The sequence below is a fragment of the Dama dama genome, chromosome 11, assembly GCF_033118175.1.
Source record: "Dama dama isolate Ldn47 chromosome 11, ASM3311817v1, whole genome shotgun sequence".
NCBI lineage: Eukaryota > Metazoa > Chordata > Mammalia > Artiodactyla > Cervidae > Dama > Dama dama.
Genome location: NC_083691.1, coordinates 13,403,324 through 13,429,496, shown reverse-complemented (window position 1 = coordinate 13,429,496; position 26,173 = coordinate 13,403,324). Strand labels below are relative to the sequence as shown.

The 26,173-nt window shown below is 51.4% G+C and overlaps 1 protein-coding gene across 1 annotated transcript; it reads left to right on the top strand.

Moving 5' to 3' along the window:
• Positions 1-1,456: 1,456 nt before the first annotated feature.
• On the top strand, positions 1,457-25,973 carry PTGS1 (prostaglandin-endoperoxide synthase 1). The gene is made up of 11 exons (XM_061154733.1): positions 1,457-1,551; positions 1,644-1,733; positions 8,085-8,201; positions 8,612-8,752; positions 9,105-9,248; positions 12,066-12,247; positions 12,358-12,441; positions 14,331-14,577; positions 16,930-17,216; positions 23,340-23,487; positions 24,841-25,973. Exons 1-11 carry the CDS (start codon positions 1,545-1,547, stop codon positions 25,194-25,196), a joined length of 1,803 nt encoding a protein of 600 aa, XP_061010716.1. The 5' UTR covers positions 1,457-1,544; the 3' UTR covers positions 25,197-25,973.
• Positions 25,974-26,173: the final 200 nt, after the last annotated feature.

Here is a 26,173-nt window from a genome sequence, read left to right as displayed (position 1 = left end):
AACTGGCTGTGCTCCGGGCCTGAAGGGAGGGAGGACCCGGGAGTGGAGATGGGGCTTCATCCAAGCTCTTCTTTCTTCATCACAGAAATCCCCCTTTTCTTTGGGCAACTGGACCCCCGAATCTCACCTTAATCCCATTCCTCTGGCAGATAGCCCAAGCTTCATGTCTCCTCGCCCCATCCGGGTTAGTTATTCGGGGCTCTGGATCTGGGTGGGGGATCTGGATGCCCCAGCACCCCGGGTCCCCAGGCCTTCTACTGGCTCCACTCCCTCTGGCATCTGCCTGGCTTGCTCTGTCTCTCCGGGGTGACTGGCTTTTGTCCCAGTGGAGCAACGGAACAGCTTGGGTGGGGACGTAGGAGGGGCTCCGCAGCAGGATTCACTTCTCCCATGCTTCTCTCTCTGCACCGAGGGATGTCTGGGAGCCTGCATACAGACCTTTGAGCCCTCCCTCCTGGCCTTCCAGGCTCTGGGGCCCACAGGATGGCTGGGTGTGGCGGGGAAACTGAGGGAGAAAATCTGTGGACGTGGGGACCAGGAGATTCTGTGGTACCCAGGGCACCCCCCCTCTTCTAAGTTCTGTGCCCCCAGCTGCGAAAAAGAGGAGCTCAATGCTGGGACTCTGTAAAGCAGGCAGTGGGTGTGAGACGGGTGGAGCATCCACCCTGGCCACCTGCAGCCTGAGTCAGGAGATCTTTGAAAAGAATGCTTCCTGGTCACGGGTCACCTTCTCTGCGCTACGCACTGCATCAGGAAGTTTGTGTGCATGACCTCATGGAAACTTAAAACCGTCCTCTGGGTTGAGTTTTATTGTAATAGCATCCTTGCCTTAGAGGTGAGAATACTGAGGACCAGAGAGGTTAAGTATCTGGTCCAAGGTGGCTCAGCTAGTAAGCTGTAGAGTCTCGATTCGAATTAGGTCTCCTGGACTTGGAACCTGTGTTCTTCCTTCTGGCAGTAGAGGTTCAGGCAGAAGCAGGTGGCCTTGGAGGGCAGGGTTTAAGCCCTTGGGAGATGCCAGTCTCCTTGTTGGATCCGAGGGTAGTGCATTTCTCCTTCAGGACATTACGTGAAGACCAGCCTGGACTGCTCTTTTTCCAGCCTCCTTCCACATGGGGTGAGGGTAGGGGAAGGGTATGTGGTTCTCAGCAGCAGATTCTAGTTTGAGATACCCCCAGCTCTGCCCTGAAGCCCCAGGTGGTCTCAGCCCTGCACATCACCTCTGGTCCTCAGTTTCCTATCTTACCAAATGGACACAATTCTGGGGCTACTGGGTTTTAAAAGCTCAAGTGTCTCAAAGATCGCGGGTGAAAAACCCACCTTAGTGGCCTGGCCCGTCACAGAATAATTGATAAAATGTCTTGGCTGGAGGCAGAGCCGAGGAAGTAAGTGGGAGGCGGCCGAGGTGACAGCTGGCTGGAGAGGTGGAGCCAGGGAATGGGTGGGGAGGGGGCGGGCCCGAGGGGCCGGAGCTCCGGGGCAGAGTTAGAGACGCGCTCCAGGGACCTGAGTCCGTCTCCAGCAAGCAACCGCCACCCTGCACCATGAGCCGTAAGTCCGGCCCCGTGCCCCCGGTTTCCCTCGTGGCCTCCCCGTGGGGCCTTGAATGCCAGGCTCAGCCTTTCAACTCTCTCCCTTTGCAGGGCAGAGTATCTCGCTCCGATTCCCGCTGCTTCTCCTGCTGCTGTCGCCCGCCCCCGTCTTGCCAGCGGACCCCGGGGCGCCCGCGCCAGGTAGGCGGCCTCTTTCCTGCCCCAGAAGAGCCCCGGTCCTGCGTCCCTGGCTCAGCACCCCACACCCCCCTCTCCCCTCCCGCCAGCCCAGCTTCCCCTTTCGGCTCGCGGTGCCTGGGAGGGGGGAGGGGGCTGTCTCTCGGTGGGATGGGGGCTTTCTGCAGACCCCCGGGGGTGTGGCCTGGGCTAGGTCCCCACGGGGTTCTTTTTGCCGGGAAAGGGCAAACTGGGATCTTGGGCGGCTTTGGGAAAAGGGACCGCGTCTCTCCAGGCCCCCTCACCTGTTCTGGGACCCCAGCGGTCCCAGCCGACTCGGTCCCCGACAATCCTCGCTGTTTCCCCTGCGGGCCCCTTTCGGAGGAAGCCGCAGGCGTCAGGGGAAAGCAGGCTGGCGCGTTCTCTTTCTCCAGCCTCTAACTTTCCAGGCCCCTTCTCAGCCCTGGTGGAGACGATCTGCCCGGGTGAGGACCCCAGGTACACCCGCCATTCCGGGGAGAGTGGAGGGGGAAACACACTTACAGGGCTGAGTTGCTTCCTCTGGAGACTGAATCTTCACCTGGGAGGTCCCCACTGCCCAGATGAGTTAAGGGAGGCTCAGATTGGGGCCATAGCACCCTCAAGCTCACCCAGAACACGGTGGACTCAGGGCTGAAACTTTCTAGGCGTTTTGCAGGGTCTTTCTGCAGAGTCCTCCCTGCCCTCGTCTCTCCCGGCCAATGGACCCCAGTTTCTTCACCCCAAAGATGATGGGGGAAAGTTAGATCCTGGAAAATTCCCCTGCCGGGCACCATGCATGTACCAGGTTCCAGGTGGAGGAATGCAGCTCCTCCTTCCCATAGCCTCCCTCCCCACGCAGTTTCTGTGTGTGTATGTGCGTGCACGCGTGTGTGCGTGTGTGCACATGCAAGGTCTGGACAGAGCTTCACCAAACTATGTGAAACCTCCCTGGGGTCTCCATATCCCATCTGCAAAATAGGGGCAGGAGAGGATGGGGAGTGATCTGAGCCTTCTGTTGTGATGCTCAGAGGAGAAAGAATTCGGTGCTCAGAGGAGAGGGGAAGGACATCTCTGTGGACTGGGAATCAGACCAGGCTTCCTGGAGGAGGGGGTTTGAGTGCGTGGCATTTGGGGAAGCCAAGGAAAGGGTGCTCTAGGCAAGAGTTTGGGCATGTGTAGAGGTCTAGTTTGTTGGAAGATGAGGAAGAAGACTCCTGTGGCCAGCACTTTACAGTTTACAAAACCTGGCTGTGGGCATCTCTGTTGTTGGTGTTCACAGCAGCCCTGCCAGGGAGATGCTAGTCCCATCCTACGGAAGGGAATTCTGAGGCCCAGAGGGGCGAGCCATTTGAGTCTCTGCTGCCATTGGTCTGAGACCCCGGTAGCAGAGCCTGGACTGACCACGTCATCCCAGTGGCCCGTTGCGTTGGCCCCTGGACCAGCCCAGCACTTCCTCTGAGGCCCCATTCAGCCCCATCCAGGCCCCCGGGGCCCTGAGGTGGACCCTCCCTGTCCTCCTGTGCCTGTTCACCAGCTCTGAGTGCGCCATGGTTGTGCCCTTTTGCTTTTAGCCTTTTCTGTTTATCTTTATATTGTAAGTGTTTAAACAGAATTGTGTTTTTCACACCACAAACATTCCCAGGGGATTGCTTTATGCCAGTTCTTGGCTGGAGCCTGGAGGCTGAGCTGGGAGGAGCTCGCAGGCCGACGGAGGAGACAGAAATGCCCACAGACTGCCATCCAAGGGGCTCAGGGCCATGACTGAGGGAAGCTCAGGGTTGTGTGGGGCTCGGGGGTGGGTAACAATTATGTCTCAGGTGTGAGGAATTGCAGGAGGCTTCTTGGAGGTGGTGACATTTGACCTGGACCCTGGAGGACGTGGTGAGTGAGAGGTAAAGTGGTGAAGTTTTACTCTCAGACTCTGGAAGGGCTCTTCCAGGCAGAAGCAAGGGTATGAGCAGAAGCCTAAAGGTCTGAGTGATGGGAGTGGACAGGCATAGGAAGCCGTAGGACAGAGGCAGGTGTTGGCGGACATGGGCCTTTGGATGCAGAGTGAGGAGTGGGACTTGGGTCTCAGGATATCCCCCTGGGAGCAGGGAAGTAAGATGGGGTAGATGACTTGGAGATGAAACTGGAGGCTGGGAGACCATGAAGGAGGCTGCTGTAAGGGCTGAGGAAAGGACAGAGGATAGGTTGGGGGTGGGTTGAAGGTTTTGCTACCTTCCCATCGCCAAGTCTCTGGGTGAACTGAGGTCCAAGGTGCCCGGACACTTAGGAGAGGCATCTGCCCTGAAAAGCCAAAGCCTGTGTCTAGTCCCCAGAGTGGCAGCAAAGGCTGATCCCCCAGGGGATGAGGGCTTACCTGGGGGTAGATGGTGGGGAGGATGCTGCTTCTGCCTCTCTTGTGATGGGAGGTGGAGTCCGGCTTGGAGGACAGGACTGTGTCGGGGCATCCTCAATGCTCAGGTTCATCCCTTCCAGCTCTTGGACTTGGCTGAGTGCTCCCCCCTTGACTAGGGATGGGGCATGACCTAACCGGAGCTCCGTGCCAGGCGGAGGGGCCTGAGGCCAGCTAACCCTGGCACGTGGGGCAGGCTTCCTGTGGCCCGCCGCCTCCTATCTGAAGCACCAGATGGGGCTGTGGGTTGGGAGGGGGCTTCCTTTCCAGCTGGGCTCTTCCGGCCTCTGGGGCCTGGTGCGGTGGTCCCTGGCTCCTGGCACTGCCTTCGCTGCGTGTAGGGGCTGGGGCCCACGTCTGGGCTGCTCGGGGCTCTTTTTTTTTTTCTTTGGCTGCCAATCCCCTGGAACTTCTCTAAATATTATTCTTAGGGAATTTCAGTCCAGCCTCTTTAATGGGTCCTCTTGCTGCCTGGTGCCTCCGTGTCCAGAGAACTTGGTGTTCCCTCACTCTGCCTAGAACCCTGACTCTGGGCTGAGGGACACTTCCTTGCCGAATCCTCAGAAAGTTCTGGAGCCAGGCAGCCCCAGACTGTCCTCATCAGTGGGCATGTGTGCGCTTTGGGCTTGCTGATCAACTCCACCTCTGGGGTGGCTTGAAGACTCAGAGCAAGCTGCTGGGTTCTTTGCTGATGGAGGGGCGGGGATCATGTTGATGCAAGGAATCAAGATGTTTGGAGATAAGTTAGCTTTATCCAGAGTTGAGAAGAAGAGAGAAAGAGGGGGCGGTTTCCTTAGAGCCTGTCTGTCCCCTCTCCTTCCTGGAAAACACTGAAAAATGAGGCCCACAGGACACAAGGTGTCTGCCCACGGACATGCTGTGAAGAGCAGGCACTCTCCCATACATCTTCATCCAGCAACTGCTTGGTGCCCGGCCCTGTGCTGGGTGTGGGGACTCCAGACACTTTACAATCAGTGTCTGCATCTCCCCAGGTCTCTCTCTTGATGGTTTATTGTGCAGCATGTCCTCCACAGGACACATGGAAGCGTGTGGGATTTAAGTTAGACTGAAGGAAGGCCTTCCTCTGTGACTAGTTCCCAGAGCTCTAGTGTGGCAGGGGATGGTGATTCCTCTGGAGTCCTGGTTTCATTCATTCAGGATTTTCAGGTCCACCTTGAAGGGAAGGTAACAGACCTGCCTCACCTGGGTCATCCCCAGCCTATGAAACAAAGGGACTCACCCTCCCTACATCCCTTCCCCAAATCCTGGCCTGGGCACCTCCAGGAGGAGGAAAGGAGGGGAAGGGAAGCGAGTTCAAGTCTTGCCTCTAGCAACTTTGAAGCAGTGGGGCTTGGGTGAGTCCCCTCATCTGTTGTGGTGGCGGGGGGTCCCGGGGGAGTCTCACCAGCCCCCACAGGTGCAGATAAGTGAGGTGGATACAAAAGGTTGGAGAGTCAGCAAGAGCCCTGGCTTCTGGCCTGTCATGACAGTCCAGCCGTGGTCAGCCTGGGAGAGGGCGGAAAGTGACACCCAGTCTCCTCTCTGCCCACCCTGACACCCTGGGGCCTCCACCGACAGCTGCAGTCCTTATTGAGGGGGTACTTTTCCTGCCTTGGGGCCACTGGTGTTTATGGAAAGATCTCAGAGGAGGAGGAGGGAGGGAAAGTTGGACAGCTGGTCCAGGGGGAAGGGCCTCTCCTGGCAGGAGAGGGATGCCTTGGGCAGGAGCTTCTGAGTCTGGGGGGCATGGCTCTGCTGCTGCTGGGCTCCAGGCAGGAAGCCCTCAGGCAAGACTTCAGAACCAGCTGTGTGTGCGGGGGTGGGAGTTGGGGGAAGTGGATGGGGAGATGAGAGAGTCTCTTTGACCAAGCTTGGAGTGCAGGTCTCCTCACTTCATTTTAAATTCCACAAACATTTGTTAAGCTCTGGATTTCCTTGATGGCTGGATCTCTCCAGGACCTGGGGTTGAGCCCCAGCTGTGCGCACGGCCTCTGGGAGGGAGGAGAAAGCCCAGGAAAGCCCTTTCTCTTGGAGGCTTGTGGTGGAGCAGAGCAGGTTGGGACGTGGGGCCAGGGAGAGCGGAGTGTGGACGTTTGGGGAGGCTTTCTGGTGCATGCGCAGTGGGCAGGGTCGGGTTGATTAGGAGGGAATTTACTCGGGAGAAGCTGCAGCCTGGGTCAGCGAGGAACAGAGCTTTCGGCTTTGCGGCTGCGAGATGGGCTGCCCCAGGACCAACTGGAAGGACTTCTTGAGTTGGGTTTGGGATCCCTGCTGGCGGAGGGACTGGGAAACAGCCCAGAAAGGGCTGGGCCTCAGTGCCTATGCCTGCCAAGTGCTAGGATGTTCGGTGTACCAGGGTTGGGAGCTGGGCAGTGTGGAGGCACGGCAGAATGGCAGGCTGTTCTGAGCAGGAGGGAGAGATAAGTTCAGGATCTCCGAACCTGCTGCAGGACTGATCCAGAGCTCCTTGGTGTTTCTGGACCTGTGGCTGTGGGAGGGGGAGGCGGGTTCTGCCAGGCCCCTGCCGTGGGTCCCCCCTGCACCTGCCTGTCCGCCTGTGTCGGTCTGATAAGGCCTCTTTGTCCAGACTTCTTCCCATTGGTTCCTTCCTTTTACACCCTGCAGGGGCCATAGAGTTGCTATTGTGGGGCCATGGGAGTTGCCAGGGCTTAAGCAAAACTATTTGCATGATTCTGTGACGTGAGGAGACCTAAACCCTCTGATCCCAGCATCCCGAGGTGACTTCTCCGGCTCCTCATGCCTATTGCTGCCCTCTTGACCCCCTATGATCAGATGCACAAAGAATCGGAGTTCCCTGTTACGTTGGCTCTGAGCCCAGAGAAGGAAGCATGTTTGCAGGAGGAACCTGGCATTTTCTGTGTAAGGCCCGGGAAGGAGCTGCTGCCAGGAGCCGGGCGCCCTGGGTCTGCAGGAGGCCTGACTGTTCCCTGGTCTTGGCCAAGTCTCCAGCTCTCCCTAAGCCTCTGTGTCCCTCACTGAGCCCCGAATGAGCACCGAGTGAGCTCCAAGGAGTCTCTGACCTGGCTGTTGGACGATCACTAGAGCTGTGGTCGGGGAGACCTGGATTAGACACGAGGGGGGACTTCCTGGAGGTCCATTCTCCAGGGGGTTGGGGGGAGGGGTGATGCCAGAGCTCCACTCACCCTCTGGAGAGAGTTTTCCGGCCACATGTCTCCTGTTCCCATGGGCCCTGATCTCCCTCAATGTCCTAGAGCCCAGACCCCACCCCGAAGTGGGCCAGGGCTGGATCTATCAGGAACGGGGGCCACGACTCCCCTCAAACCTATTCCCTGTCCACGGAGTTCTGGGAAATGTCTTTCCTTGGACTTGACTGCTGAGTCCATGAGGGTGGGGGTGGAAGGGAAGGGATGGGCAAGTGGTCTGGTACTACTTGCTGGGTGACCTGTCTGGGCTTCCCCTTGTCTGGCCTCAATTTCCCTATCTGTTGAGACACCTGCTCTTCCTTTCCTTCTGCAAAAATAGAGGGATGGTGGGCAACCTCATCTTCTAAGTGTCCAGGTGCCCAGAGGCTAGGGGCTGGCCTGAGAACCCTGATCCTTTTCTGAACCCCATAAATTCTACCCTTGGCTCTGACTTGGCAGAAAGTGAATGCTCTAGAAGCCTGTGGCCGCAGCATCTTATCAGCTGTGTGCCTAGCCTTCAGTGTCCCAGCCTGAGGCCTGGACGCATCTGCACCACTTTGGTGGCAGTTGGGAGGGAAGGGGGACTTCCCTTGGGGGCCTGATGTGGGCAAGACTGAAAACGCAGAGTGAGGTCTGGAAACGGAAGGGCCAGGGGCTTTCTGTTCATAGCTGTGGGGACAGAGTGGGCACTAAGGGGAACGCAGACGTCGGGTGAGTTAGAACAGAGCTGTGACTGGACTCCATGCCTCTGGCCCTAACGAGAGGGCTCCCTGATCTGTTTCTCCCCCACAGTGAATCCCTGCTGTTACTATCCATGCCAGCACCAGGGTGTCTGTGTTCGCTTCGGCCTTGACCGCTACCAGTGTGACTGCACCCGCACGGGCTATTCTGGCCCCAACTGCACCATCCGTGAGCAGGGCCTCCAGCCCATACTCCTTCTCCCCTGGGCTTGTCCCCCACTTCCTACCCTTGTCTCTGGCCACAGCCCTCTTTCCTTGCCTGCTTTTGACCTCTGATGCTGCCCCCTCCAGCACAAGCCCTTACTCTTGACACATCTCACTCCTTGCTTACTGGCTCTGTAGTGAGTCTACACTGCCCAGCTCCGGCCTTACTGACCTCCAACCCTGGTCCTGTCTCCTGGCCCCCGTCTGGTTCTGGCTCTGTCACGTGTCAACACTCCCAAGGTCCTATGCTTTACCCTGACTCCTAAATCCCACCTTTGTCCATCCTGGCTCTTGTCCCCAGTTCCCACCTTCTCCTCTGGCTGCTTCCAGTCTTGCTAGGAGGGCCCATCTGAGTGGCTCCCCCTGCCCCCACAGCTGAGATATGGACCTGGCTCCGGACGACTTTGCGGCCCAGCCCCTCTTTCATCCACTTTCTGCTGACGCACGGGCGCTGGCTGTGGGATTTTGTCAATGCTACCTTCATCCGGGACACGCTCATGCGTCTCGTACTCACAGGTAGGTGGCAGGGGGGCAGGGTCCCTCTAATCTAGGGGAGCAAGAAATCCTGCCAGTTGCTATAATTCTTGGCATCTGATCAGGGCAGTGGCAGGGGGTGAGGGGGTGGGGGTTGGGTGCCAAATAAAAAAGAAGAACCCAGGGAATTCCATGGTGGTCCAGTGAGTAGGATGTTGTGCTTTCACTGCTGAGGGCAATGGTTCAATCCCTGGTCAGGGAACTAAGATCCCATAAGCTGCTATGCAGGGTAGCCAAAAACAAACAACAAAGAAAACAGCCAAAGAGAAGGTGGGGAAGAGGGGTGTAACTGGGGGCAGGAATCCCTCATCACCACCATTTTCACTCTCTGCAGTGCGTTCCAACCTTATCCCCAGCCCTCCCACCTACAACGTAGCGCATGACTACATCAGCTGGGAGTCCTTCTCCAATGTGAGTTATTACACTCGCATTCTGCCTTCCGTGCCCCAAGACTGTCCCACGCCCATGGGCACCAAAGGTAATGGTGATGGGGTGAGGAGGCTGAGCCTGGGGTGGGTCACAGGAGATGCTCAGCTCCCTTTGGGAAAAAGCAAGCAGAAGAGCAATGACTGACCCATTTCACAGATGGGTGGACCAAGGCAAGACGTGCCTATCCAGAACCAGGGATGAGGACAGGGCTGGGGAAAGAGGACAGGAAGAGGTTGTGGGAGGGTCTTGTCTGAGGTCAGTGGCAGAATCGAACTAATGCTCCCGTATTTCCAGGGTTCCTCTTCACCCAAACTTTGTCTACTAAGTGGGTGGGATCCTGCTGCGATGAGGGTGACTTAAAAACTGGAATGGAGGGAAGAAAGAATAGTGAGCTTTTTACCAGGTGCCAACTCTGAGTTTGGTTCATTATTAATGTGAATAGTCTTACATGCTTCATCAGTACAGTTTACACATAAAATCGCAGTTTTTCTTTAGTTGTTTAAGAACCTACTTGATCTCATCGGCAGGAGTCTTCCTCCAAAGACCTTCTTCCTCATCCACTCCTGATTGTCCCCAGACCTGGGGGTTTACTCAATTTAGAGCCATCAGTTCAGCTTCAAGCCCACAAAGGGCGAAAGAGACATTAATCCACCACTGCCGCTGCGTCAGTTCCCACCACATGGTGTCGCTGTTGAGCACTGGGCCCGTGCAGCCCGGTACTTGTGAGCTTTTGCAGGTTCATAACCTTCCATATCGGAGAAGGCAATGGCACCCCACTCCAGTCCTCTTGCCTGGAAAATCCCATGGACGGAGGAGCCTGGTAGGCTGCAGTCCATGGGGTCGCGAAGAGTCGGACATGACTGAGCGACTTCACTTTCACTTTTCACTTTCATGCATTGGAGAAGGACATGGCAACCACTCCAGTGTTCTTGCCTGGAGAATCCCAGGGATGGGGTCGTACAGAGTCGGATACGACTGAAGTGACTTAGCAGCAGTAGCAGCAACCTTCCATAAGTATCAGTGTCCTTATTTGGGTCTCAAGGGCACTACTCCGATAGTTTGCACTCACCCATGTAGCCACTATCCCAAAGCATGGTCATTCTGCCAGGAAAGCTGGTCTCTCAGAGCTTCTGGACTCTGCCAACACTTTGCTGGCCACCAGTCCTTTGCTGTTGTTCAGTCGCTCAGTTGTGCCTGACTCTTTGTGACCCCATGGACTGCAGCATGCCTGTCCTCCGTGTTCTTCACTATCTCCCAGAGTTTGCTCAAACTCATGTCCATTGAGTCGATGCTCAGTGACAATCTGAATGATAGATCCAGATTACAGCGTGCAGACTACTCCCTCTAACTTCCCTTTGGGGTACTTGATGACCTTTCCCGCTACAGGAAATCAGTCAGTCATTTCAATCTAAAGAGTTATTCTGTTGACATTGGGCCTCATAGATGTATTGTGAAAGATTGCCTTTTCTGTAAGGCAGTCTTGGGTACCAAGTCGTCTGACATTGACTTACTTAAGGAAGGCTTCTTAATGCTTGTCCTCACAGTGATAGACACATGCTTCAAGATGACTTGTCTTTACCCGAGACATAGAAAGTTCTGGCATCTTTTAAAACAGATTGGCAAACTCCAGCCTGAAGGCTAAATCCGCCCCACCCCCTATTTTGCAAATAAAGCCTTGTTGAAACACAGTCACGTTCCCTAGGTATTATCTGCCTTCCTGCAGCACCAGCAAATCTGAGTAGATGTGTCACAGACCATAGATCAGCAAATCCTCAAATATTGACTATCTGGACTTATAGAGAAAAAGTCTGCTGACTTTTGATTTGAGAGATTCCATCTCACTGGTTTTCTGTCATGCTTACATGGGCACTCCTCAAATTCATTGCATAAGATAGATATCATTTGCCCTATTTTATAGATGAAGAAATTGAGGCGCAGAAAGATGGAATGACTTCTCCATGTCCACACTCTTAGTAAATGGCACAACCCATTTCAAACACAGCAACCTTGTTCCAGGGCTGGGGAGTCCAAGTTTTTTTTTGTTTGTTTGTTTTTCCTTTTTTCTTTTTGGAGGCAGGGAAGGGTTAACTTGTACAAAGCAGCAAACATACGCAAAAGTTGAGAGAAAATGATAATGAAGTCCTATGCATCCATCTCCAGGTTTTAAGATTTGTCCACAATTTGCCAATGTTACTGCATCTATCCCCTTCACCTTATTTTCTTTTTAATTGGAGGATAGTTTCTTTACAATGTTGCATTGGTTTCTGCCATACAGCACCATAAATCAGCCATAAGTATACATACGTCTCCTCCCTCTTGAACGCCCCCCCCCACCCCATCCCACCCCTCTGCTGCTGCTAAGTCACTTCAGTCGTGTCCAACCCTGTGCGACCCCATAGAAGGCAGGCCACCAGGCTCCCCTGTCCCTGGGATTCTCAAGGCAAGAACACTGGAGTGGGTTGCCATTTCCTTCTCCAATGTGTGAAAGTGAAAAGTGAAAGTGAAGTCGCTCAGTCATGTCCGACTCGTAGTGACCCGATGGACTGCTAGGATGTCACAAAGTAGTGGGTTGAGCTCCCTGTGTTATATAGCAACTTTCCATTAGCTATCTATTTTACATATGGTAATGTATATATTTCAGTTTTAAAAGCATATTCCAAACATCCTTCCATTTCACCCGTGAATACTTCTAGGGTCTTTTGGTAGAGAAGGTGCAAGGGGTGGACTGGTGGGAGGGAGGTGGTCCTGTGGGGTCCACTCTGGGATTCCTGTGTGAATCAGTTTGGTCTGGCAAACCTAGAAGGCTCTGGGGCAAGGAAGATCCAGACAGGAGGAAGCTACTGCTTTTTCCTACCTCCCCAATCAGGGAAGAAGCAGTTGCCAGATGCCGGGGTCCTGAGCCGTCGCTTCCTGCTCAGGAGGAAGTTCATCCCCGACCCTCAAGGCACCAACCTCATGTTTGCCTTCTTTGCGCAACACTTCACCCATCAGTTCTTCAAAACTGCCGGCAAGATGGGTCCTGGCTTCACCAAGGCGTTGGGCCACGGGGTGAGTACCTAGGAGGGGTCTGGACTTCTCTGGGCCGCATGTGGCACAGGTAGGTTGTTGCTGGTGGGGCAGGACCCGGGGATCTGAGCAGACTCTGTCTGTGTCTTTAGGTAGACCTCGGCCACATTTATGGAGACAATCTGGAACGTCAGTATCATCTGCGGCTCTTTAAGGATGGGAAACTCAAGTACCAGGTAGCACTGGGCCTGGGGATGGGGCATTGGAAGGGTCTTCCATGGTCTCCCCTGGTAGAGGGTATTGGTGGGGGGCCTTGGTGGTGTGATATGGCAGAAGCTGTAGGTGCATTGGAGGAGAAGAGACAGTAAACCTTGGGAGAAGGTGCCAGGCAAGAGAAGCAGACAAGGAGCAGACGTGGGCTCTCGTGTTCCCTTGGGAGGTGGGGCTCCACAGAAAATGGACAGTTACAGTCTGCATTTGGGCACTATGGTGTGCTGGGCAGGTGAGCAGTGGCCGTGATAGTTGTAAGCCCTGACCTCAAGCCCACAGACACAAACCCTAGGGTGCTAGTTCCATGAGGACTTTTTGTTTGAACTCACACTGTCCAGTTATGTGAGAGCCACATAGGTGATTATCTCATGCACTCCTCAGATCTACTGCATAAACTAGGTACCATTTGCCCTCTTTCATAGATGTGAGTCACATCCAAGTTATTAAAATTTTTCTAGTGGCCACATTAAAAAATGTAAAAAGCAACAAGCAATATTGATTTTAATAATATATTTTGAATTTAACCCAATATATCCAGGATATCCTCATTTCAAAATTAATCAACACAAAAATTGTCAATGAAATATCTCACTTTTTGTGCTCAACCTTCACATTCTGATCCATGTCTTATACTTACAGCACATCTCAATTCGGGTGCCAAGTTTTCATTGGCGATTCTGATCAGCATTTAGATTTCATAAAATTTGCAGTTGAGGAAGTAGATTCACATGTCCAAGTTGTTCTAAGCATAAAGACTTTTTGATAGCTGGGCTCTTGATTAAAAAATGTAAATCTGAAGTAAATGAAATTAAAAATCGAGCTCTTCATTCACATTGGCCACATTTCTAGACCTCAGTGGCTGCACGTGGCTAGTGGCTTCCACGCTGGACCATGCAAATTAAAACAAACAAAAACCAAGATGGAAAGTTCACTGCTGAATCTTTTGAACTAAGAACAGTATCTGGCATATCGTAGGTCCTCGATGTTTATTGACTGAGTGAATGAGGAAACTGCCATATAATTAATCACACTTGCGATAGCTGCCTCAGGGGGAGAAGCCAGGAGAGTGTGCAGGGGCTGGGGAAGGCTTCCTTAGGAATTATGAATAACCCACGAGTTGCATGAAGGATAAGGAGAAGTCAGGGAGGCCAAAAAGGGCCCAGGGCTGTCCAGATTCTCAGGTATCAAGGCTGGAGAGGGGCAGTCGCTTGAATGACTTTGAGGCAGTGAAACAAGGGAGATGCGGCTGGACATCTGATGAGCGCGGGTCGTATTAAGGATTTCTGATTTCTGCCAAGAGCTGAGAGAAGACTTGGAAGGTTTTTTAAGCCAGGGTATGATGCTAGATTTGGATGTTTTAAAGCAAGGGTCCCCTACATTTTTGGTACCTGGGACCAGTTTCGGGGAAGACTATTTTCCCATGAATCGGTGGGAGAAGGGATGGTTTCAGGATGATTTGAGAGCTTTATATTTACTCTACACTTTATTTCTATTATTATTACATCAGCTCCACCTCAGCTCATCAGGCATTAGGTCGTGGAGGTTGGGGACCCCTGTTTTAAAGCACTGATCTGGCTGCAGAGCTGAGAAGAACGTCTAAAGGACAGAGTCACTTACAAGGGGAGTCAGGGTGGAAGATGAGGGTGGCTTGGAAGAGCATGGTGGCCGTGGGGAGACAGAAAGGGACTCATGTTAGGAGAGCTTTAGGAGATAGAATCCACAGGCCTTGGTTGGGAAGGCCGGACAGCGGCCCTGTGTGCTATGGGCAGCTGTCAGTGGCAGTGGGCAGATGTCAGCCGTGTAGGTGCTGGCTCCCCGCCCCCTCCCCAGGTTACCAGGTGGCTCCATCCTGCAGATGCTCAATGGAGAGGTGTACCCGCCGTCGGTGGAGGAGGCTCCGGTGCTAATGCACTACCCCGAGGGCATCCCGCCCCAGAGCCAGATGGCCGTGGGCCAGGAAGTGTTTGGGCTGCTTCCTGGTCTCATGCTCTACGCCACCATTTGGCTGCGTGAGCACAACCGCGTGTGTGACCTGCTGAAGGCTGAGCACCCCACCTGGGGCGACGAACAGCTCTTCCAGACAGCCCGCCTCATCCTCATCGGTGAGGCATCCCCCCAGCCCTGCCCTGGAAAGTCACCCTCTCTGTCCTGAGAAGTGGCAAGTGGAGGGTTTGGGGACAGTGAGATTAGAATCCTGAGCAGGACCCTTCCCCTAGGCGAGCCTCACTTTCCAAATCTGTACAATGGGAATAATGATGCTTTTATTTTATTTTTTTTTGGCCACGTGGTGTGGCAGGTTGGATCTTAGTTTCCAGACCAGGGATTGAACCCACATCCCCTGCATTGGAAGGCAGAGTCTTAACCACTGAACTGCTGGGGGGGTCCTGGGAATAATAATGATTTTAAGGATTAGTTGATATGATGAATGGGAAAGTATTAGGCACATAACAGGCCTTCAGAAAATGGGACAGTGTGATAGTTGATTATTCCCTGGGTGGCTGACAGCAAATCTGATCAGCCACCCTAAGTCTCAGTTTCCCCATCATACTGCATCCAGGAGCACTTGAGGGCATCCTCAGCAAGTACAGGTCAAACCCCAGCTTGCCTAGGCTTCAGAATACTTGGGTTTCCTGCCCTGCATGCATCTGCCTTCCTGAAGGTTGGTAGCTTCTTGATGACTCAAGGACAAGATATTTTTGTGTCCCCTACGGGGGCGAGTCTGTAGCCTAAAATGTCAGATGGTTTCCTGCCTGGGAGCTTGGCCCCCAACACTCCTGTCCAGACCATGTTCACTCTGAGTCACCAGTGAGCCTCTGCCCCCGCCTCTGGGCATCTCTGGGCGTGGCTGTTCCCAATTTTAGTACCCGAGTCAATGGAGCCTGGAAGAGCCACGCACCAGGTGTAGGAATGACCTAAAGAACGAGAAGGGACTGGTTCAGAAGTCCCAGGATTGCAGAGAGTTTGACCAGAGAGGGCAAGTCTGTGTCTGCGGGCTGCCCAGCACACCGACAGGTGATGAAGCTGCCCTGCCAAAGGTAGGACTCTGAAGGCAGGGCACCTCTAGTGCTTCATTCAACCCTCCCCAACAGCCTCACGACTCAGCCGTGATTATCCTTGTTATGAAAGTTAGGATGCAGAGAGGGTAGGTGAATTCTCCAAGGCCTTTCAGCGGAGAGAGACTTGAGCCAGATCTGGTTGCCACCAGACTTTATGCTGCTTCTACCATGTCACGCAGGGAGTACTTTCCTGTGTGGGGAGGGAGTGTGAGCCTTAGTCTGATCTTTTGTGACATGTGCGTTTGGGGAGGGGATTCCTACTTCTACACATGTGGACCCTCCCTATTATGCCAGGCCCTGTGCCAAGCAGTACAGATATGTTCATTGTCTACTCCTCCCAGCGACCCTGTGAATATTATTACACTGATGTCATTATTTTTTTTAAAATTTCCTTTGTGAACATGTTTTGCTTATTTTCTTATTTATTTATGTTTTGGCTGCATCATGCAGCATGTGGGAATCTTAGTTCTACCCCCGGTGCCCCACCATCCCACCAGCAATCAAACTTGCTCCCCCTGCAGGGGAAGCATGGAGTCTTAACCCACTGGCCTGCCAAAGAAGTTCCTATAGTGATGTTATTATAATACACATTTTACAGATAAGGAATTTAGGGTAAGTCACACAGCTCCAGCCCAGGTGGCTGGAAGTGGTGACGTCAAGATTTAGACCGGAGTCTGCTGCTTGCAATTCCAGTGGCTCCCATTCAGTTTGCTAAAAGTCAATTTGTCTAGTGGCTCATTGGCCAAAATGTGTTTCTTTTAATTGCTAGTTCACCAGTTTTCATTTTGCTGTGGAAGATTCATTTTGTGTCTTCCTTGGCTCTTTGCTCTGAGCTGGTTCCAGAGAGGGCAGAGGAAAATTACTCATAAGAATTCAATACATAGGAACATATGGGGATTATATTCAGGAGGAGATTCACTTAGGTCTGCCATGTCCCTTGTTTGTTGCTGCAGCTCTTAGAATGGTCTCTTGGGACCTCCCATCACCCTCCCCCAGCTCAGGCCTGCTGAGATTCCCTCACTAAGTTAATCTCCACCCGCCCATCTTTTGTGGCCTCACTAAGCCTCTTTTAATGGGATGGTGGCCACCACGGGTCACAAAACCCATCCCCAGGTACTTCCTCTCCATCAGTCAGGCCTGTGACCTTCCCATGGAACATGGGACTAGCTGGTGGCTTCTGTCTTGGGACAGTCTCCTGTCTTATCCAGCCTGAGACAGAAGGTTCCATTTTCACAACCGGTGACAAAAAGACAAGGTGAAAGTGGCCCAACAAAGTCAAACAACCTTAACAACGAGAAAGAAGTCGAACCAAGCCCTTTGCATGAACCAGCCCGTTTCCCAAGCCTGATGGCTAACTCCCTGTGCTCTGCTGACCCCGGGCCCCATCCTTCGTCCCAGGGGAGACCATCAAGATTGTGATAGAGGAGTACGTGCAGCAGCTGAGCGGCTACTTCCTGCAGCTCAAGTTCGACCCAGAGCTGCTGTTCGGGGCCCAATTCCAGTACCGCAACCGCATCGCCATGGAGTTCAACCAGCTGTACCACTGGCATCCCCTCATGCCCAACTCCTTCCGGGTGGGCCCCCAGGACTACAGCTACGAGCAGTTTCTGTTCAACACCTCCATGCTGGTGGACTACGGGGTCGAGGCCCTGGTGGATGCCTTTTCTCGCCAGCCTGCAGGCCGGGTGAGCCTCAGGGGAGCACTGGGGAGGGCAGCTGGGCTCCAGGATCCAAACCCCAGTTTTCTGTGAAAGGGAGAGAATGTCACCCCTTCAGGGTGGTGGTGGGAATCATTCCTTCTTTCATTCTCTTGTTCTTTCATTCATTCAATGATACCAGGCTTTACTCCAGGCGCTGGGGATACAGTGGTGAACAAGGGCAATGTCGTTCTTGGGTCCTTGTATTTTTTTGGCACATGCCACCTCTAACGGTGGCTCAAACGGTAAAAAAAAAATCTGCCTGCAATGCAGAAGACCTGAGTTTGATCGCTGGGTTGGGAAGTTCTGGCAAAGGGAATGGCAATCCACTCCAGTATTCTTGCCTGGAGAATCCCATGGACAGAGGAGCCTGGCAGGTTACAGTCCATAGCGTCATAAAGAGTCCAACATAACTGAGCGACTAACACTCACAGTCACCCTAAAAGGGCTTCCCTGGTGGCTCAGTGGTAAAGAATCCACCTGCCAATGCAGGAGGCTTGGATTTGATCCCCAGGTCAGGAAGATCCCCTGGAGAAGGAAATGTTAACCCACTCCAGTATTCTTGTCTGGGAAATCCCATGGACAGAGGAGCCTGGCAGGCTACGGTCCCTGGAGTGGCAGCAGAGTGTTAGCGACTAAATGACAACAGCTGACCCTAGAAAGGAACAAGTCATGTGATGACTAACATAGTCAGAGCACTTACTACAGGTTAGGTGCTGTGCCAAGGTCTTTCCCGATATTCTCAGAATTCTAAGAGCAGGTTAAGAATCACATTATAGAAGCCCACAATGCTCTGGGAACTTGGAGACAGACTTTAGGCCCAGAGCTGGGGGTTGTGGATAAGAAAGCGATCGTTGAGCAGGGATCCAAAGGATGGATAGGGGTCTCCCAGGGCAAGAAGTAACATTTGTGACCTGGGGTCATTGTATTAGGATGGAGGGGGTGGCATGGCAAAGGCCCGGGGTCAGAGGGCATGGCAGTTTGAGGACCAAGAAGACATTCAGGGTATGGTGATGTATGCAAAAGTGCCTACATAGAGTAGGTCTTTATTAACTTATAGGCCTCTGTTTTGGGCTGAAGTCCCCCTTGCCCCAAATTCACATGTTGAAATCTTAACTTCCAAGACCTTAGCATGTGACTATGTCCGGAGGCAGGGTCTTTAAAGAGCTGATTAGGGTAAATGGGGTCATTGGGTGGGTCCTGCCATGACTGGTGTCCTTAAAAGAAGAGGAGATTAGGATATAGGTGTGCAGAGAGGGAAAGCAAAGGGAGAAGATGGCCATCTCTAGGCCATGGAGAGGCCTGAGAATGAAACCAACCCTGCTGACACCTTGGTCTTGGACTTCTAGCCTCCAGAACTCTGAGGAAATACATTTCTAGTTTTTTGTTTGTTCGTTTTTTAAGTAATTTATTTATTTATTCTGGTCTGTGCTGGGTTTTCGTTGCTGTGCGGGCTTACTCTAGTTGAGGCGTGCAGGCTTCTCATTGCGGTGGCTTCTCTTGCTGGGGAGCACAGACTCTAAGTGCACAGGCTTCAGTAGTTGGGGCATGAGGGCTTAGTAGTTTTTGCTTGTGGGCTCTAGGGAACAGGCTCAGTAGTTGTAGCACGCGGGCTTAGTTGCTCTGAGGCATGTGAGATCTTCCCAGACCAGGGATCGAACCTATGTCCCTGGCAGTGACCCCCCCCCCCCCCCCCCAGCCTTCTGCCACTAGGAAAGTCCTATTTGTTTTTATTTTAAGTTTTTGCTTATTTATTATCTGTTTTTTTGGCTGTGCTGCCTGGCATGTGGGATCCTAGTTCCCTGACCAGGGATAGAACCCATGTCCTCCACCGCGGAAGCATGGAGTCCCAACCACTGGATTACTAGGGAAGTCCCCATTTCTACTTGCTTAATCCATCCATCTGCGGCACTTTGTTACGGCAGCCTGAGCAAGCTATTAGTCCTACCCCTGGGATGTTTAACCAGCTCCCTCCTCAATCTTCCCTTCCCCATGTTTGGGAGCTCCCATCTCCTCCATCCTAGCTTCCTTCCTATCCTGCCACTCTCTGCTTTATCCCTAAGCCCTACCATGAAGGTGTGGAACCACGTGGATTTGGGTTTCCTCCTGGTAATTTGACTGCAATTATCATAGGCTACCACCAATGGGGTTAAGGTCTCTGTTCTTAGTGGGGGCACGGAAAGGAGCAGAGACAGTCGCTTGTGTTGGGGGCGGCATGGCTCCCAAAGACTTTTCAAGCAGTGGCCCTGGTGATGTGTGTAAAGAGCTCTGCTGTTTCCTGACGCCAGGCAGAAGGACCAGTGTACCAAAGGTTCTCGGGATATCTCAGGATAACAAAGAATGTGAGAAGTGATAAAACAGGGCTTCCCCCTTCTTCCCGCACCTGGTCACACTTCAGGGTTACTGTGACCAACACTGAGATAGCTGCTTTGTGTTCTTTTTTTTTTTTTTTTATATGTGTTGTTTATTCAGGATATCTTGTTAATTCTTTTTTTTTTTAATTATTATTATTATTTTTTTTTCCAGTGGGTTTTGTCATACATTGATATGAATCAGCCATGGATTTACACAAAATCCATGCTTTGTGTTCTTTATCTCAATTTCACCACAGCCATATCAGATAGAGGCTTCCACCTTCCTCATGTTTGCATAGGCGGAAACAGAGCCTTAGCATGAGTAATTTGCCTGTGGTCCCTGTTTTTGTTGCCCAGAGCTACAAAAGGACCACAAACCAAGGGGCTTTAAGCTGCAGACATTTATGCTTTTCCTTTTTTATTTTTATTTTTTGGAGGTTTAAAATATCACCTTTATTACTGATAAAGCTGATTCTAGAAAACTTAAATAATCTATGCTGACAAGCAGGCTTTTAAATACTAAACCCCCAAATTAGACAAATTTGGTTACCATGACATGGAGGCATCGAACCAAGGAAAATATCTCCCAACCTTCTCCCCATCCCCCAGAACAAGGAGTATGAGAGGAAGCATACTCTGGTGTCAACTGAGTTCAGAAGCAGTAGTGAGGAATGCTTGTACAATGCACGCCTAATTATTGCTCTAAAACTCACCAGTGATACTACGTCACTCCTCTTCTGATAAGCAGTGAGTGGGAGAGCCTGGAAAAAGATGCTAAGACTGTTAGGCTACTGGGGTTTCTCCATAAACAAAGTAGTGAAGTGAAATCATTAGTTGCTCAATCATGTCTGACTCTTTGAGACCCCCAGGGACTGGGTTTCCCTGGTGGCTTAGTGGTAAAGAATCTAACTATAATGCAGGAGACCCAGTTTGATCCCTGGGTCAGGAAGGTCCCCGGGAGGAGGGCATGGCAATCCACTCCAGTACTCTTGCCTGGAGAATCCCTTGAACAGAGGTGCCTGGCAGGCTATAGTCCATGGGGTGGCAGAGTCTGACACGACTGGGCATGCATGCACACATGGACTGTAGCCCGCCAGGCTCCTCTGTCCATGGGATTTTCCAGGCAAGAATACTGGAGTGAGTAGCCATTCCCTATTCTAGGGGATCTTCTTGACCCAGGGATTGAACCTGGGTCTCCCACATTGCAAGCAGATTTTTTACCATCTGAGCCAGAAACATCCAGAAAAGGAAATAAATATTCCCAGCTGACACCTGAGAATTAATGCCTTTTATTCACTGATCCACTCAAACCTCCATTAAACATTTATTAAGCATTACTAATATCTAGACCATTAAAAGAGATCCATCTTTAAACATTTCTCTAGAAAGCCCTTAGAGTTAACTCCCACAAATGGTAATCATAAATTCTTTCTTTCTAGTTCTGGAGGCTAGAAATCCAAAATCAGGGTATGGCAGGGTCATACCCTTGCTGAAGTCTCCAGGGGAGAATTGGTCCTTGCCTTTCTCTCAGTTTCTGGTGGTGACGGACAATGCTTGGGGTTCCTTGGCTCATAGAAGCATCACTACTACATGGAGTCCTCCTTGTGTCTCTGTTTCCTCTTTTTATCAGGACACCAGTTATTGGATTAGGGCCCACCCTAATGCGGTATGACCTTGATCACGTCTATGTCCATATAAAGTCACATTCACAGGTGCAGAGGGGTTGGGACTTCATTGTATCTTTTTGCAGAGGGGTTGGGACTTCAATGTATCTTTTGGGACACACCCAAGTCAACATACAATAGCCTCCCAGTTCAGCTGAGATTGGTACCAGCTTCTGTTGGCTTTACCTCAGGGTGTATGCTTTTGGCCATGTATGTTTTTCCTCTTTCTTACCCAATTATTCTTGTTTTATCCAAACTGAACACTTTCTTGAGCATTATTATCAAATCATCCAGAGCAATAGAACTTTCTTTAGACCTATGCTCCTTAACAGTTATGAATCAGATTTTTCTGGAGTCCTTTTTTTTTCCTTTTGGGCTGTGTTGCTTGGCTTCCCAGGTTGTACTAGTGGTAAAGAATCCACCTGCCAGTGCTGGAGACATAAGATATGTGGATTTGATCCCCGGATCAGGAAGATCCTGTGGAGAAGGGCATGGCAACCCACTCCAGTATTCTTGCCTGGAGAATCCCATGGACAGAAGAGCCTGGTGGGCTACAGTCCAAGGGGTCCCAAAGCTTGAGACAGGACTGAAGTGACTTAGTATGCATGCATGGCTGTGGAATCTTAGTTCCTCGGCCAGGGTTGGAACCTGGACCCTGGGACGTTAAAGTGCTAACCACTGGACCATCAGGGAATTCCGTTTGAAGCACCTGCTTTGTCTCACCAGATTACCTGGGCTTTGAACCCCATTTCCGTCCCTTCAGAGGATATTGCCCCTTGGTCTTGGAGTAAACTCTATTTACTTAAACTAAATGTGCTTATATATTACACTTTTCATGGTGAGATTTTCGCTCCTTCCCTGCTTACAACAATTCCTCTCCCAGGAGGCTTGGCAAAAAGAAGGAGAAGCAGATGGGGTCACCTGCATTCCTGTGTGCAACTTTTTCTGGTCTGGATGAAGTGACTTGATGCTCTGTGTTCCTACCTCCTAGCTCAGTTTCTCTTTTCTAGTGGCAGCCGGTTCTTAGGGGTTCACTTTTTAATACCAGACACTCAGTAAATTTTGTTTAATCTCAATTCTGTGCTACAGAGAGTGGAAAACAATAGAAATAGGTTCTTCAGTATGTGTTCGTGCTGAGTCGCTTCAGTCCTGTACAACTCTGCTGGACACTATAGACTATAGCCCACCAGCCGCCTCTATCCATGGAATTCTTCAGGCAAGAATACCAGAGTGGGTTGCCATGCCCTCCTCCAGGGGATCTTCCTGACCCAGGGATTGAACCCGCATCTCTTAGGTCTCCTGCATTGGCAGGCAGATTCTTTACCACTGGCACCACCTGGGAAGCCCTGGGTTCCTCAGCAAGATCCATTAAAAGACTAAATATCTTTGTTCTGTGATAAGAACTGATTTGGGGAATGACAGACACATCAGTTCTGCCAGGTAGAGTTTAAAAAATATCCTAGGGAAGTCATAAAGTTTTGGCCCCCTCAAACTAATGTTTGTCCATTCATCTGTTTCCATCACTTAAAAACTTAGAAACCTTTCTGCCTTTTATTTCAAGATCTGAAATGCCAGTCCCCTCTGCTTGAGCTCTTGACTGTGGCCATTTTGGCCATCTCTCTGCAGAGTCCTAGTTGTTGTACCTAATAGCTCCAGAACCTTCCTTAACAGGATGTTGGAGGTCCTCACCTAAATTCAAAGGGCTGGGGAACCATGTGTCCAGTGAGTGACTAGAGAAGTCCTCTTGGCCCACTCTACAGTCTAAAGATGAGGAAGCTGATGGGACTTCCCTGGTGGTCCAGTGGTTAAGACTCTAAGCTCCCAGTGCAGGGGTGCATGGATTCCATCCCTAATTGGGGAATTAACATCCTGCTTGCCACTCCATGTGGCCAAAAATGCAAACACAAATACAAATAACTAAATAAGATGAGGAAGCTGAGAAGCATGGCCATGCAGACCTAGGTCGGGTTCCCAGCTTGGTGCTTGCTAGACTGAGCAATACTTTCTACTCAGGAAGGACTCCTGACCTGAAGGTCTTCTCCAGGACAACATGGCTTGGCTCTCAGACCACCGCCGTGTTTATCTCTTGGCAGATCGGTGGGGGTAGGAACATAGACCACCACATCCTGCACGTGGCTGTGAATGTCATCAAGGAATCACGGGAGCTGAGGCTGCAGCCCTTCAATGAGTACCGCAAGAGGTTTGGCATGAAGCCCTACACCTCTTTCCAGGAGCTCACAGGTGAGCAGCTGCTTCCTGGCCATGATTCCTGCCCTCCAGGGGCTCACGCTGAAGTGAGGGAGACCTTGAGGAAACAGAAGGGGTGATCCATGTGGCCAGCCCTGTGACCGTGGGATTTGAGGGGTGAGAGAGTGCCGGGGTGGCAAGGGTTGCCGATGACTCAGCCTGGGGAGAGAAGGTGGCTTCTCATCTGGGTTTGAAGGATAAAAAGGGATTTTCCAGTGAAGAACAGAGGGAAGAGCTTTCTAGGTGGAGGAACAGAAAGTACAAAAGCAGAGGGATTAAAAAGAACGAACCTTGCAAGGGTCCTGGCCTATTCAGGAAAACAGTCCTAGGTGTGGCTGGAGCAAGAGGCTTGTGAGGAAGAGGGTGGTGTTGGTGATAGGAGGCTGGCTCATACCATGTGGAATCTTGGATTCTATGCTAAGGTTTTGAGTTTTATTCTGTCTAGTGGCTCCTAAATCCCATTTATGGACCAGCTTCCTAAAACTCACTTAGAAAACTAAAAATACCAAATCTGAGATGTCTCTTCTAGAGATTCTGATTCAGTAGGCCTAGACTTAGCACACAGGTGGTGCCCAAGAATATATATGTGTGTGTGTATATACAGATACGTATATAGACACAATAGTATGTATACATATATACATATGTGTGTATATATAAAACACAAATATGTATATAACACTCACATATATAATATATGTATTATATATATATATAAATATTTGTTGTTGCTCAAGATACCCAGTTGTTGGGAAGCCAAGTTCAGAAACTCTTGTCACAGATGATGAGGGGCCACTGAAAGGCTATGACCAGGGTGTGACCTGACCCCTGACGTGTACTGGTGCCCCATGGAGGGTGGACTTGAGGAAATGAGTAGTGATGCTTCACGTCTGTTTCCCGTGACAGTCCAGAGAGACAGAAAGAACACTGTCGCTAAATCTTTATGTGAACTTGGACAAGTGTGAACTTGAAGCTCCAGTGGAATGCAGGGTCTTGGACCAGGATAAGGCCTTGAAACCTGCCCATGAAGGAAACTAGATGGGGAGCTTCTCTCTGTTGTAAGGATCAGGTAATCAGGACACAGAAATATGGAGTGAGTTGTTTCAAGGTACACACTGGTTGCAGATCTAGGCCCTTGACTCCTTCTGCAGTAGCAAATTCCTTATCTCCAGGCAGCCCTAGAGCAGGGTCAATCAGCCAGGTCAGATTTTAGGGCACCTGCTCATTTGCTCAAGTTGATCTTCTGAAGTCCCTTCTTCTCCCTGGAACAAGGTGCACCTAGAAGGTTCCCTCCTGAACCTTAATGGATGGCATTGTAATTCTGACTCTGGCTCCCCACTCTTGCAGGTGAGAAGGAGATGGCAGCTGAATTGGAGGAGCTATATGGAGACATCGATGCTTTGGAATTCTACCCAGGGCTGCTTCTTGAGAAGTGCCATCCGAGCTCCATCTTTGGGGAGAGTATGATAGAAATGGGGGCTCCTTTTTCCCTTAAGGGCCTCTTAGGGAACCCCATCTGTTCTCCAGAGTACTGGAAGGCAAGCACATTTGGTGGTGAGGTGGGCTTCAACCTTGTCAAGACGGCCACGCTGAAGAAGCTGGTTTGCCTGAACACCAAGACATGTCCATATGTCTCCTTCCACGTGCCAGACCCCCGCCAGGAGGACAGGCCTGAGCTGGAGCGGCCACCCACAGAGCTCTGAGGGGGCTGGGCAGCAGCATTCTGGATGGTAGAGCTTCCTGCTTGTCGTTCCAGAATGCTGAGGGGTGGATCGTCTTTGATGTTGGGTTTCTGATTTGGCGTCGAGAGCATCAGCATAGACGTTTAGAACTCTAGGTCTCTCACCCATGGTCTGGAGTACTGTGGTTCTTGTTTGTCATTTTAGAATGCTGAATTCCTGGTGAGCCATCGAGAATGTTAGGAGTGGTTATCCCTTCAGCATGCCAGAACCCTGGGTTCCTGGGTGACCACCCAGAATGTCAGATTTCTAGTTGATCCGGAATTTAGGCATTCTGAAATATGGGACTCCTGATTGGAATCATCTAGAAAGTGAGGGGGGTTCTTATTTTGCATTCTAGAGTTCTGGGTGGCCCTCCAGAATGTCGACTTTCTGACTGGTTATCCAGAATGTTGTGCTCCTAGTTGCTGATCCAGAACAGTGGCTGGCATTCTAGATCAGTCCTGATCTGAATGTCTAGAGTGTTGAGAATTCATTTTCCTGTTCAGTGAGACAGCCACGGAGCAGGAGGATCTCATGTCCAACAAGAACGCATTGCCTGGATCTGTGCCTGCATGGAGGGGGGCAGGGAAGTGGGGTGTCCGTCTTCTCAGTGGGACCCCAAATGAGACCCTGGATATGGAGAGAACAGGTGGCTTTGTCCAGGCCATTGGTTGGAAGCCACCAGAGCTCTGTTCTCATTCAGGTCTCAACTCGGCAGCTGTTTTTCATGAAGTTAATAAAATGCTTTTTCCAAATTGCCTCCTATCTGTATCTCTTTTGATCCCATCCCCAGAAGCAGGGGTAATACGGAAGTGACCTTTCTCCTGACCACAGGCTACAAGTGCTGGAGGTTTGCAGGAGGAGATTTTCCTCTGGGATTCCCGGGGCCTGTCACTGTCTAGATCTTTCATCACTGATGTTTCATCCTGCTCCTCCCAACCCCACCCCCACCCTCCTGA